Source organism: Mercenaria mercenaria, chromosome 6 (assembly GCF_021730395.1).
Source record: "Mercenaria mercenaria strain notata chromosome 6, MADL_Memer_1, whole genome shotgun sequence".
Taxonomy (NCBI): Eukaryota; Metazoa; Mollusca; class Bivalvia; order Venerida; family Veneridae; genus Mercenaria; species Mercenaria mercenaria.
This window is the reverse complement of record NC_069366.1, coordinates 51,891,503-51,904,927: the sequence shown is the minus strand read 5'-3', so window position 1 is coordinate 51,904,927 and position 13,425 is coordinate 51,891,503. Positions and strand designations below refer to the sequence as shown.

The window sequence follows — 13,425 nt, the reverse complement described above, 5'->3', positions numbered from 1 at the left end:
CCCTTTTGGACTTAGAAAATATCAGATTTCTTGGTTAAGTTTTATGTTTAGGTCAACTTTTTCTCTTAAACTATCAAAGCTTTTGCTTTGAAACTTGCAACACTTGTTGACCATCATAAGCTGACCCTGTACAGCATGCAACATAACTCCATCCTGCTTTTTGCAATAATTATTGCCCTTTTTGGACTTAGAAAATAATTTTCTTGGTTGAGTATTATGTTTAAGTCAACTTTTCTCATAAACTATCAAAGCTATTGCTTTAAAACTTGCAGCAGTTTTTCACCATCATAAGTGGACACTGAACATCAAGAAACATAACTCTAACCTGCTTTTTGCAAGAATGATGGCCCTTTTTAGACTTAGAAAATCATGGGTAGGACAATATTTCTATTACACAAAAAAAATCAGATGAGCGTCAGCACCCGCAAGGCGGTGCTCTTGTTTTATCGTCATTTACCGATTGTACCAAATATAAATGTATTCAGATCCGTTTTGCACAATGCACATGTAACATGATAGGAAGTTATTTTAAAACGCCATGAAATATTAGGTAGCAGGGTACACTTAGATGCGAAATTTTGGGCACGGACGGTCTTACATGTAGCGAGTCACAATATTGCACTTCCCTTATGAGCAGAATCAGGATGGCCATTTTATAAATTGTGTGCATGTTTTGTGCTTTTAATTAATGGCAAGATCAGGATTCTCATACAAGAATAAGGAAAGTTATCAAAACGAAAGGTTTACACCATCCATGAAAAATAGCATGCCAAAATCATCAATTTTGCACTGTTTGAACAGCCTGCAATGATCCCGCTGCAAAAACAATGCCCAATTTTATTGCATTTCTCAATCTAATAGTCCTTACTGAACGTCAGGATATAAACGGAATGGGGGCCCATCCAGCTCGTTTTTTCACAAAATAGCGAAAATGTGCCTGAGTATCAATCAACAAGCACAGAACCCTTCCGTGATTTGAAATTTTTCGCGAAAAGGTGTCTCATTGATCATACAAAGCTACCAGCAGTTAGTTTTCCAACTGACATCAGAATTTTACATGTATCGGCTGTAAAAATTTTCTAAAGAATTAATAATCATTATCTCTCACTTTAATTTACAGACATCCAAAATCACGAAGTTCTATTTATAACAATATTGACGGGGGCCAAAATTCGAAGTGTACCCTGCTACCTTACGTGGTATGTGGTAAATGGAGCGCATATATTTATTCTCACGTATTATGTGATACTTTTCATACACCTGAAAGGACTATCTTAATTGTTAAGAGAATAAGGAAAATTTAGCATATTAAATAATGTTTTATACTACAAGAAAAGACATATTGTATGCAGCTGTTTTCTTCTTAGTGGTTGGTGGTGGAATGCTTATTTTTTCCTGGAACCAAGAACAGTCAAGATTACTACCAGGTTAGTATTTTTTTGAATTAGTCATAATAAATCATATTGTACAATATATATGACACTCCGCCTTGTTAGCCCAGTACGAAGGGGGAGAAAATGCGACTTTAAGGTAGTTCTATACATTTGAAACAAATGTTATTCTACAATGTTGAATTTCATCAAACCATAGCTATTCAAAACATCATTGTATCCAAAGGAAATTGAGGCAATGTTAAATATATCTAAGGTCGTTTGCGCGATTTTTTTCTTAGATCGATTTGAAAATATTGCAACATGACAATCACCTATTGTAATATATAAACCCAAAGAGACTCTCTGAATTAAAGCTGTTTCCTTGGTCGTAGTTATGCCAATATATGTACTTTTCAGACTTTTCTGTCGTATGTTGAACAATATCATAATAAAGGGACTGCTGATTAACCTTTACACAAAGCTAACACTGTTATGACATTGGCTGGCCAACAGAATCAGATTATCGAGATTTCACATAAAACACAGGGTTTTGTAGATATGACCTAATCATGCTATTGGTTCAGTTCGCTACGTTATGGCTGTTTTACTTTTATTTTTAAAGTTACTATTTAAATTACAGTGGAATTATTGTAACTTTACAATCTAAACATAGAAGGAGATACTGCTATCATACAGATTTCTATACACCGGCGAGTATATTTTTTTCAGATATGGTTGCTGCCAGCAGTATTCTGATTGCCTTAATTCTGATAGACATTTACAGACTGAAACCAGCATGGTCTCATTCATTCAAAAGCTTAATATTGCAGTACATTTTCCTGAGAATCATATTAGTGTGTGGATTTGTACTAAAGAAAAGTTTTTATAAGATGTCCAAGAAGTGTGAGGAGCAACAAGAAAATCTTCTGAAGGAAATCTTAGCACTAAACAAGGATACACTTTTTTCAAGGGATCACGGTCTGGAAAATGTAAACTCTGTGAATACGTTTAGAGAAACTATGCCACTTACGACATACGATGATTACCGGAAATATGCTGAAATGATAAAAGAAGATGGTACAGAAAATATTTTGTTTCCTGGAAAACCGTACTTCCTAGCACTGACTTCCGGCACAACTTCCGGAAAAAGTAAATTATTTCCAAAAAATCCTAAAGCACAAAAGAAGGCGGCACCATGGACGATATTAATGCTTTACAACATGGTATATTTAACTGGAAATAACTTCCTGAAAAAATGGTTGTATGTTACAGTTTTACCAAAGCTAATTGCCACCAAATCCGGGGTAGAATTGGGACCAATTGCAGCCATTACCTACAAAATAAACTTTCCATTTTCAGCAATACCAAATCTGTCCGTACAAACCGAATACGAAGCTATGTACATTCATTTAGCATTTAGTCTTGCAGAAGATGATGTGTCCTGTTTTTCAACAATGGTGTCAACAACAGCATTATCCTTGCTCACAATAATGGAGAAGAAGAGCTCGCTCTGCAATGACATAGAAAAAGGGACACTTTCGGAAAACCTTGACATTCCTGTTGTTGAAAGAAATCGATTAAATAGTCTGTTGAAACCTAATCCAGCGCGAGCTGCATTCTTGAGAAAAGAATTTGCTGAGGGATTTAACGGTATTGTGTCTAGGATATGGCCAACATGTCCGTGTATCTTGGCAATTAAGACCGGAGTGTTTGAAACACCGGTAGGTGGAAAATTAATACATTTTAGTGATGATTCATTGTAGCGATGCTCAGAAACGCAGACAACTTTTTTTGTCATGAAATTTAATTTTCAGACCGTAAATGATATATACATGACACCAGTATGTCATTATTTATATAACACATAATTCAGAAATGTCTGCGCATCATTATTCTCCTCATAAACATTTTGTTGTTCTAGCAATGTCGATGACCCGTTCTATTTTTTGGATCTCATTTGAATGGAATGGAGAGTATCAAATATTTAGAGCTTATATCAACGAGAATAGAGAATACACTAGCAAAACTCTTTTTGTAGATATTGTACGGAATATGACAGCAAATACAATTGAAGTATGTCTATTTTACATCTAATAAGATGTATTTACATCTAATAAGATGTATAACATATTTAAGACTCATGGGACGCAACCAAGCGAAACAGTTGTAGACTCGGTTAAATTGAGTCTATCCGTGAGAGGTAATGAAATATTCTACAACAACATGCCATCCTAGCACGACTTATTAACGGATCTGTATTATACAGACTCCATGACCCAGAAAATCCCGAATACATTATAACACTGAGTCCAAATACTGAGGGTCCTTCCGCCACATGCTATCCATAAGTTGATCCGTAAGAAGCATAGCAACAAGCAAACTAATGGCGAGCCCGGTTTGCTTATTTCAAAACTATTGTGAACTGACTCGATCAAACCGAAGTGTTATTTCCTTTAACACCAGATTTATTTTCCTTATTTGGTTTGCAATGAAATGATCATTGTTGTTAATATTTTTGTTTAAATGTATACGTTTTAGTGTATATGATATGTTAATTCCTGTGCTTTTCAGCCAGAACCTACATGCGTTCTTACCCTTTAATTCAATCAGACACTTGACTGAAATACTGTTGAAAAACGGCGTTAAACCCAAAACAAACAAAAAAAATTACCACAGTATACTCAATCCTCTTGCCGTATCTTTAGAATGAATTTTTCTTACTTGTTAATATTATATGTGAGAGTTCCTGTCTATTTTTCTCCGGCATGCATAGAACTATTTTGAAACTACATGTCTTTATTATCGATAACGATTCAGTTTCTGTGACCTCTATTCGCAGGATTATATTTTGTTTAGTTTTTTTTTCAGGCAAAACTTGTGATGAAGAAATTCTCGGGCGAACTACCCTTTACTACTTTAGTTCATATTGGAACTGAAACGATGTATGGTATGAACATTGACCCTATGAAAGAACCAGATGTCAACTACGTGGCCTTGCTTCCAATTAACTTCTTTGAGTTTCTTCCAGTTGAAGAATATGGAGAGAGATCACCATCAGTTTTGCTCGCACATCAGGTTAGATTCATAGTTTTATAAATGATAAATTCTGTTGTTCTGGAAACATCACTTATATTTCTTGGTAACTAATGTTGACACAGGGTCATCGCAATCTGACTAGAATACTCAAGAAAGAACACAAAATTGCACCTACCACAATCGACAGTCTTCAAATCTGATACATTGTACACTTTACGAGAGCAATCAGACATTTTCTGAGATTTTCAGAGATTTGCATCCATCACCGAAGCCATTCGCTGACATCACAACAATAACAACAATTACAGCTGAAATATAGGGGTAACCACGCCTTTAAGCCAATGAAAATGCAAGAATCTTATGGGAGAGTTCTGTATAAGCTGGTGATAGGGAGCCTCAATGATTTACACTTCCTTTCCTTTTATGACTAGACTGGATCGAACCGAGTCTGCATTTGTTTTCCTTGGCCTTGTTTATACTTCCAAAGGGTTGTGTTGTAAACTTATTTTATTTGTTAACACATGAACATATGTTTCGAACTGTTTTGATTGAAATGGGTGGACAGCAAACATTACAAGAATTACAAAATCATACAGCTTTTAGCAATTTTTCGACGGTCAACATTTGGGACCTTTATAAACTAAGTTAATTATTGAACCTGTGATGTATGAAAGAAAATATATAAATAGTTAACTGGTGGTACATTGTTTTAAAGGTGAGAGTCGGACAAATGTACGAGGTGGTGATTACTACATTTGATGGGTTGTATCGGTATAGAACGGAAGATGTCGTCAAGATAACCGGCTTCTATGGTACAACACCAGTATACCAGTTTATGCACAGGTAAATGTCGCATAGATAACCGGTTTCTCTGGTACATCACCAATATACAACTGTATGTAGTAGATAACAGTGTTCTCTGATACAAAGCCGGATGTGCTAGTACAACACCGGTATACCAAGTGATGCACATGTAAAGATGCCGTCTAAGTAGGTAATTTCTGTGGTAGTGGTACAACACTGGTTTAAAACTTTATATCCTGGTGTAAATGTCGCCTTAGTAACATGCTTTAGTAATATGATTTCACATCGGCTTAAAACACAAGCAAGGTATATGTGTGACCCTGCTAACAAATTTCTTTGACTCCAGAAAATAAGTTATTGTATAGGTAAAGTGTTCAAGCATCTTTTGTCTGTGGTCCGGCTCATGTATAAAAGTTTAATTTTAGTAAAGAAAGACATCGGTAAGGACGCCGGTTTGTGTGGTACAACAACGTTCATCAAATTTTATTGAAGATGCCGGTAACAATTGAATTACAAATACCACTGGAGGGTTTAAGTATAGTCATGTCCAATTTAATTTACCTTTAGGTATTTACTGAAAATGTAGAAAATCCTCAACAAATGTATTTTATTTGACTGCATGTATGAATTAATTGTGTATATAAAGTTACAGTCATTACAAAAGATTTTATAAAATGTCTTGCAGAGACAGTCGTTATTTTTAAAGTAGGTTTTTGTTGCTGTTAGGACATATTTAGATACTGTCTACCTACGAGTGGTATTTAAACGTAATGCATAGTACTGTTAATTCACAAACTTTATAGATTTATGCATAAATAAACCCTGTTTATGTAGGTATTGTTCATATTTTAGATATAAAGTTTTTTAGTTTAGTATGCCTTTAAACCTGTTAATGGTACATCGATCCCTAAAATGTTCCAAAGTTACAAGACAGTGTAAGTAAAAGTAGCCCTTTACACATATTTAATGGTAATAGACGGCATGATATGTAAAACACGAACAAGCTCATGTAAAGTTACTTAAAAAGCAAGTCTAATGAATCACACACGCATATACTAAGTGCCTTTGTAGAAGACAATAAATCAAGAGAAACGCCATTAAGGACCAAAAGGAAATGTGCCAGAAGGCAGATATCAAAACAGCCCAATCTAGCTGTCTATCACTGAACCTTCCATTGTTCCGTCGGATACAACCAGAGGGAAAAGGGTAATGTCAAATTGTAAAAGGGTTAAATTGAAATATGCAATTTGTCTAAACTGTTGGGTCACAATTTCTTCTTATAAAACGTTTTACAAATTTACCAGATACATTAATTTTGGAAAATTGTCATAATCAAAATTCTTACAAATTTATAGATGACATTCCCTTAAAACCTAGTTTAAGACTAAATCTTAATTACGATAGTAAACTCTAGAAAACTGGTAGCTCTGCTGAGATTTAGTTTATCTGAAAATTCATTGGCAAACTAAGAAATATATAACCAGTAAGATGCTACTCGGGTGCATCCCTGTTTATTTTAAACGTATTTATGTATGGTCGATTGTAAAACAAATTTACCTTTTTTTTTTTAATTACTCTTGGTGATATCCATCAGTAAGAGTCTTCTAATGTTGAGCGCTAACAATGGAGCTCTGGTACCATTTTTCATGTCTTAGTGTGGCGCGGCCAGGGAGCGATTCCAAGACTCCCACACTCAAGGCGAGCGTTCTACCAGTAGGCAACCGAAAAGTTGTCCGTGTAGTTATTAAAACGATGGAAAGTACGAGATCAGAACTTATCAAAACTTTTCAATTCTTGAATTGGTATCAGAAAGTACGTAATTCGTGTCATTTATATCTTTCAGAGCTGGTGATATTCTCTCAGCAAACTTAGAAAAGGTTCCTGAATTTCTCCTTCACGACGCAGTTCATGCTGCTACTGCTATATGGAAGAAAAATGTTGTAGCGTTTACCAGCTGTGAAAGTGTGCATGTTCAGCTTGCTGGAGGTAAAACCTGAAAAACAAATCAAAGTATTAAACCTGTTTATACATTACGATTTTTAAAAGGAAAATCGCTCTTTTTCTGTAATTGGGTGTCTTTCGTTATATAACATGTTCACAACATTATTACTGTGGTAGTATAATAGTCTTAAAATTGTTAATTTTGTTTAATTGTGATATGCATTCTAAATCATGTCAATAGAATCCCATCTGTTGCAGTTATCTTTAAGTCTACCTGTATTTACCCGAAAACGTACGCGGGGCAAGAATAGATATTTGGCAAACTGTCCCAGAAATAAATCTAGGCTGTTAAACCGCCGTCTGGATATAAAATAAATTAATGACTCTAATATCTTATTCAGAGCGAAACTAATTCCAAAATTGACGATTCAGTTTTCCCAGTCTGTTTTGTTTTCTCAACTCTAAGTTTAATGTAATATATTTCTGAAACAAGAAAATCGTCAACTGACTTTGGCTGTTGGAATAACCAACATCCTAATGACCGATAAAAGTCAGCATAAATGCACGTTTTTTTCACATAGCGACTTAATCGATGTAAACAACAGCAGTCAATCGAGCGTTGTATTCTCTGTAAAGCTGGCATTTTTGTTAAAAAAGAATTATACATTGTACAGTTTCGTCTAATGAAAGACACTTGCACTGTAAATAAAATCCAACAAAGAAAACTGTAGACATAAAAATCATCTATTTAATGACTGAGTCTGTATATTTTTAGCGTCTGATACCTACCCCAGATACGTTGTGTTTATTGAATTGAAAGATGCAAAGCGATTAGATGAGCATGAGATAGAAGTAGTAAGTATATTTGGCCATTTGTAAGTGTTTTAAAAAAATATTTAAAGTATAGTAATGATTGACACAATCTTTTTCATGATGGGCAGTTCAATGCCATGTCTGCAGAATTTGAATTTCAACCAAAAACTGATATAGAAATATACACCAGGGACCATCATCTATATATACAGAAATGCTAAGACTCTTTTTACATATTACATCTTTTCATGAATGAAATCCTCATGTTTGCAAGTTATTTAAAGTCTATCTTACTCTAAATTCATTTCTGTGTTAGACACAATGCTATCTCTTTATTATGTAATGCCGTTGTCAAAAATCACATTCATAACCATAAAAATATTTGTATCTAAAGCATTTGTTTGTTTTGACAATAGTCCATGTTCTATCAAGCTCAGGAAACAACAAAACATTGTAATAATTAGCACTGAAAACGCTTGAAAGTTCTGTCTTCACTTGCTGAATAGGCTTATATCGGTTTATATCGAGACAAGAGGGATGAAAGATCAAGCGTATGGTTCAATCAAGAATTGGTTATGAACCTATGCTGTCTTTTAAAGTCATCAACGTAATTCTATCCTTGCTGAAAATATGGATATCTACTTTGGTTAAATAGAGTATTGAGAGAAATAAAACGCTGACAAGCAATTTAAAACCAGACTTGATTTGATTCTGTTCATGACATGTTATAGAACGTGCAACCCAGGTTATTGTTGTAGTTTTTCCTAATGTACAGCTCTCAATATGATTTTGCGTAATAAGTTATGACTAAAAACTTAACTTTTACACTGCTAAATTTCTAAAATGAACTGGTTAATCATTCATTTTGGGCAATACCATTTATTAGTCGAAGGGGTGTTCACTGAAAATTTACTGACTGAATAGCACGGATGTGCAGGCTGATCTTGGTCTGCACTGGTCGCATCGGCAGAATCACTTGCCACCAGCAGGCTAAAGGTTAACGCCCAACGAGATTCTAGCATTTTCATTTGTTAAAAGGTGGTCACATGGTGGGTTAGGCTAGAAATAAATGGTTAGTAAAACAAATAAGTTATTTGCTTTGTTAGTGTCCAGTCACGAAACCTCCATTTATTATACTTACTGACCCAACATATTTCTGACGAGAGTCACTAAAAACACAGTAATTATTGATGTTCAATTTATCTTCCTTATAAGAGCTTAACCAAATCATATTACGAAGAAAAGTTGTTATGACCACATTCTAACAGTATGCACCGAAGCTTATAAGTGTAAGTTTTTGAAATATCGTTTTAGGTCGATAAGGAACTGTGTGAAAGACATACTGTATATGCGGCAATGCGCAAGAACAACAAACTGCAGCCAGTTCAAATAATTCAGATGAAAACGGGCGCATTCGACACAGTGAAGGAAATGGTGTTGGCTTCTAACCCTGATGCATTTTGCATGCAATTTAAACTACCAAGAATCATGAGAAGGAATGACATTTTGAAAGCCATGTTGGACATGGAAATATAAAGGACAACGTTATACATTAAGACTGTGAAAATTCGCGTTTTAAAATTTAGTGATTTGAACCAGCAGCAGTATTTACCTTTTTGTCCCCCGCCTTTTTCGAAGAAAACAAGGGGACATAGAAATAGGCTGCGTCCTTCCGTCCGTCCTTCTGTCACACTTCATGGCCGGTCCATAACTCTGCCATTCATCAAGGGATTTTGAAATTACTTGGCACAAATGTTTCCCATAAGAGACGACGTGTCATTTGCAAGACCCAGACCCCTAGCTTTAAGGTCAAGGTCACACTTAGAGGTTAAATGTTAACGTAGTCTGTTTCTCGTCCGGTCAATAACTCTACCATTCAGCAAGGGATTTTAGAATTACTTGGTACAAATGTTCCCTATAATGAGTTGATTTGTCATGAGCAAGACCCAGACCCCTAGCCCTAAGGTCAATGTCATCTTTGAGATAGAACATTTTTGGCATTTTTATTTTTTTTGTCTGGTCTGTAACTGTTTTTTGTATTTGTGTATATTCATAACGTGGCATAAGTATTCACCATTACAAGACATTGTGTCATGTGCTAAGGTCAAGGTCACAGGCACCTGAGTTAGCTTTCTTTTTTGTTTGTATATGAGATTACTTCCCTTTTATATGATAAAGTACAGTGCATGTGTTTTTATATCAGTTTTCCCACTATTTTAAAAATGAAATTATGTTTTAAGTAAGATTATTGATATTGATAGATGTAAAAAGCAGTAAACAATTTGTACACTTGTAGAATGCAAACCCAGGCACACGTTATAAGTTAATGGTATATATAGGTACATCCAGCATTACTATGGTTGCAGCATATTAGGTTGATATGTAGTGCAGCACTGTATCAATTTTCTAGTGTGTAACTGTTATTTTTGTATCATATAAGCCATGCCATGCATTTAATTTGTTTATTAATTACCTCCCTTTAATATGATAAAATATTTCGTTACATTTTTTTCCTTACACATTTAGAAATAGAATAAATCTTTAAAATACAAATATTAGCATTTCAAAGCATTCACCAATTATAGATTTCCAGACACTTTTTCAAACTTCATAATGTCTACATGAATTATATGATATATAGTTATGACTTATGTACATTGTTAGTATGTTGCCCTATTTATTAGAATATGTTGTATTAACATGCAATAATTTGTGTGAAAAATGTCCTTAATCGGGGGACGTTGGTAACTCTGATACAAATTCTTGTTAATACAAAAAGAAGGGTTGATATGAGCCGTGCCATGAGAAAACCAACATAGTGGGTTTCCGACCAGCATGGATCCAGACCAGCCTGCGCATCCGCGCAGTCTGGTCAGGATCCATGCTGTTCGCTTTTAAAGCCTATTGCAATTAGAAAAATCGTTAGCGAACAGCATGGATCCTGACCAGACTGCGCGGATGCGCAGGCTGGTCTGGATCCATACTGGTCGCAAACCCACTATGTTGATTTTCTCACGGCACGGCTCATATGTATCCGGTGTTTAGGTTCTTTTCGCGCCATTTAGAAAAATATCTATTCCAAAAGAGCTTAATATAATGCATATCCTATGTACAAAATACATTATGTTTTTTCTTTTATCATCCACCTTAATATTAAAGCTATTTCTGACTTTAAAACGAATGCAGACAATAACTAATATCCGGACATCTTTATTTTCATTAAAAACATTAAATCATGAATAATGTATTCAAATTGACATGTTTTTACGACGAAAACCGTGTTTTTTACATGTATTAAATTCAAAACATTTAAAGTGATACTTGTCACCTCAGATGGAAATCAAGGACACTTTACAAATCACAGTTCTTTACTGACCGAGATCTACTTTCAGTTTACTTTAAACGGGTCGTCAGATACCCGTATTTGACTATGTCATACAACTATATGAAAAAAATATCATATTAAGTTGCCAAAGAGATTTTGTAAAATGACTGGTTAGCGTAACGCAGTAGGTTAAACAGACAGGTTTCTGGTGGTTATAGAATACTTTAGAATCCTACGCTAAAGTTTGTTGTCCAACATTTAATTTTCTAACAATTTAAACTTGATTAGCTCTCTATTCTATTTTCAAACTCTAATTTATGAGGAGTTTTATCTGCTTCAATTTTGTTAGGACATTCCCTCTTCTCCACTATGCAGAATGCATAGTTCTTTTCAATTACAGCTGTAACTGTACATCACTGAAAACACATTTGTGGTGAGCAAACTGTTTGATTGTTCGGTAAAATTTTCTGCAGAAATCATGTTTTTCTCGAGAAAGATGTGCACACAGAAAAATACTCGTATGTAAAAACAAAAAATATGAGACGGATTCGAAGCATGGACCGACATATGAGCTACGCCATGAGAAAACCAACATAGTGGCTTTACGACCAGCAAGGATCCAGACCAGCCTGCGCATCCCCGCAGTCTGGTCAGGATCCATGCTGTTCGCTAATGGTTTCTCTAACTGCAATATGCTTTGAAAGCGAACAGCTTGGATGCGCAGGCTGGTCTGGATCTATGCTGGTCGCAAAGCCACTATGTTGGTTTTGTCATGGCGCGGCTCATATCTTGTGTGTGTGTTTTATATTTTTTCCCTGCATACTTATCGTCTTAGCATTTACATTAGGCAGTTTTAACTATTGTATTTATATTATACTTCAGTGTGTCATTTATAGTGTAACAAAACCACCCTATCGACAGGAATGGTCTATGTTTTAAATGAAGTCACGGCTCAAAACACAGTGACCTACTATCTTATATAACATGATATATTCAGTTGCAACTCCTCAGGTACTAGTAATATATTTTGAAAAGATGGGATATATATATCGTTATCTTGCCGCAAAAAACTAGATAACTGGGTTTATGAAAAATGTTAATGAAAGACAAAAATGGCCTTCTTTTTGTTTCTGAGTTTAGCTGTAATTAACATTATAGTATATATTTTACTTCTAATTATATCTCAAATATGGTATGATTTTGCCTAAGATTGAATTTGTATTTTTAAAAAGTTATTTAGAAAAATAGCAATATTGAATGTAATACTTTTGCTTCAATACGTTTACTTTAATATCAGTCTAAAATAGATACAGTTCAACTGCATTTTACTCATAATTTGCCCATATAACTCTTTAGAATTTTTTGTTGATATTCATTGTGTGAGGGTAATGTCATTCTAATTTTTAAGCTTCTTCCAAATGTTTTTAATGATTGAAATAGGTGATTCAAACAAGTTTTGCATACAATGAGGTAGTACTTTAGTGAAATTGTCATTTTTATTCATTTTGCCTGATAATATCGCATCCTTTCTTGATGTAACATTCAAGGTAGCATAGACGACAGGGGGAGGTGTGGGGGAGGGGGGAGGGGGCGTAAACCGGTGTATGGTGCGCACCTAGCCTTGCATAATGATTCAAAGTCAAAGGTAAATGTAAAAAAAAAGTTATAGAAGGCTAAGGAATGAGAATGATTTATCCGAATCCACTATTATAATTCAGATATACAGATGAATGTCTTTAGTATTTATGGAAAGCCATAACTGTCTTCTGATATTGATAAGCACTTTATGCTGCACCCATATCAGCATATAAAGTCTTATGCGTGTACATAAATGTGCTTACACTGTATACGGGGTGCTTTCATCAGTAGATGCGGTGTTTTGACTTAATTATATGCAGTCAATTTGTATGTATTTGATTGTATTTCATTTGATTGAGCTGTATATTTATCTGTAGGTGCGGTTGTTTCAACTTTTATGTGGTGCTTTTAACTTTTTATTCGTCACCTTTACTTGTATATGCTGTAATTTTTGACTTTGTGTTAAAGGTTACAAAGAAATGTATATTTATGATGTGGCAGAGGCATACATTTCTGTTGTGTTTCATCGGTAAAACGTACCCACATTAAAAGATT

General features: G+C 34.7%; 1 protein-coding gene across 1 annotated transcript; it reads left to right on the top strand.

Moving 5' to 3' along the window:
- The first annotated feature begins 619 nt into the window (after positions 1-619).
- On the top strand, positions 620-11,943 carry LOC128557738 (uncharacterized). The gene is made up of 7 exons (XM_053545889.1): positions 620-1,427; positions 2,103-3,094; positions 4,242-4,448; positions 5,125-5,252; positions 7,057-7,199; positions 7,930-8,009; positions 9,282-11,943. Exons 1-7 carry the CDS (start codon positions 1,316-1,318, stop codon positions 9,501-9,503), a joined length of 1,884 nt encoding a protein of 627 aa, XP_053401864.1. The 5' UTR covers positions 620-1,315; the 3' UTR covers positions 9,504-11,943.
- Positions 11,944-13,425: the final 1,482 nt, after the last annotated feature.

Coding starts and splice junctions, on each gene's coding strand:
- LOC128557738 (XM_053545889.1), top strand. CDS start 1,316: ATGTTTTATACTACAAGAAAAGACATATTGTATGCAGCTGTTTTCTTC. Junction 7,200..7,929: donor GCATGTTCAGCTTGCTGGAG/GTAAAACCTGAA, acceptor GTATATTTTTAG/CGTCTGATACCTACCCCAGA. Junction 8,010..9,281: donor ATGAGCATGAGATAGAAGTA/GTAAGTATATTT, acceptor ATATCGTTTTAG/GTCGATAAGGAACTGTGTGA.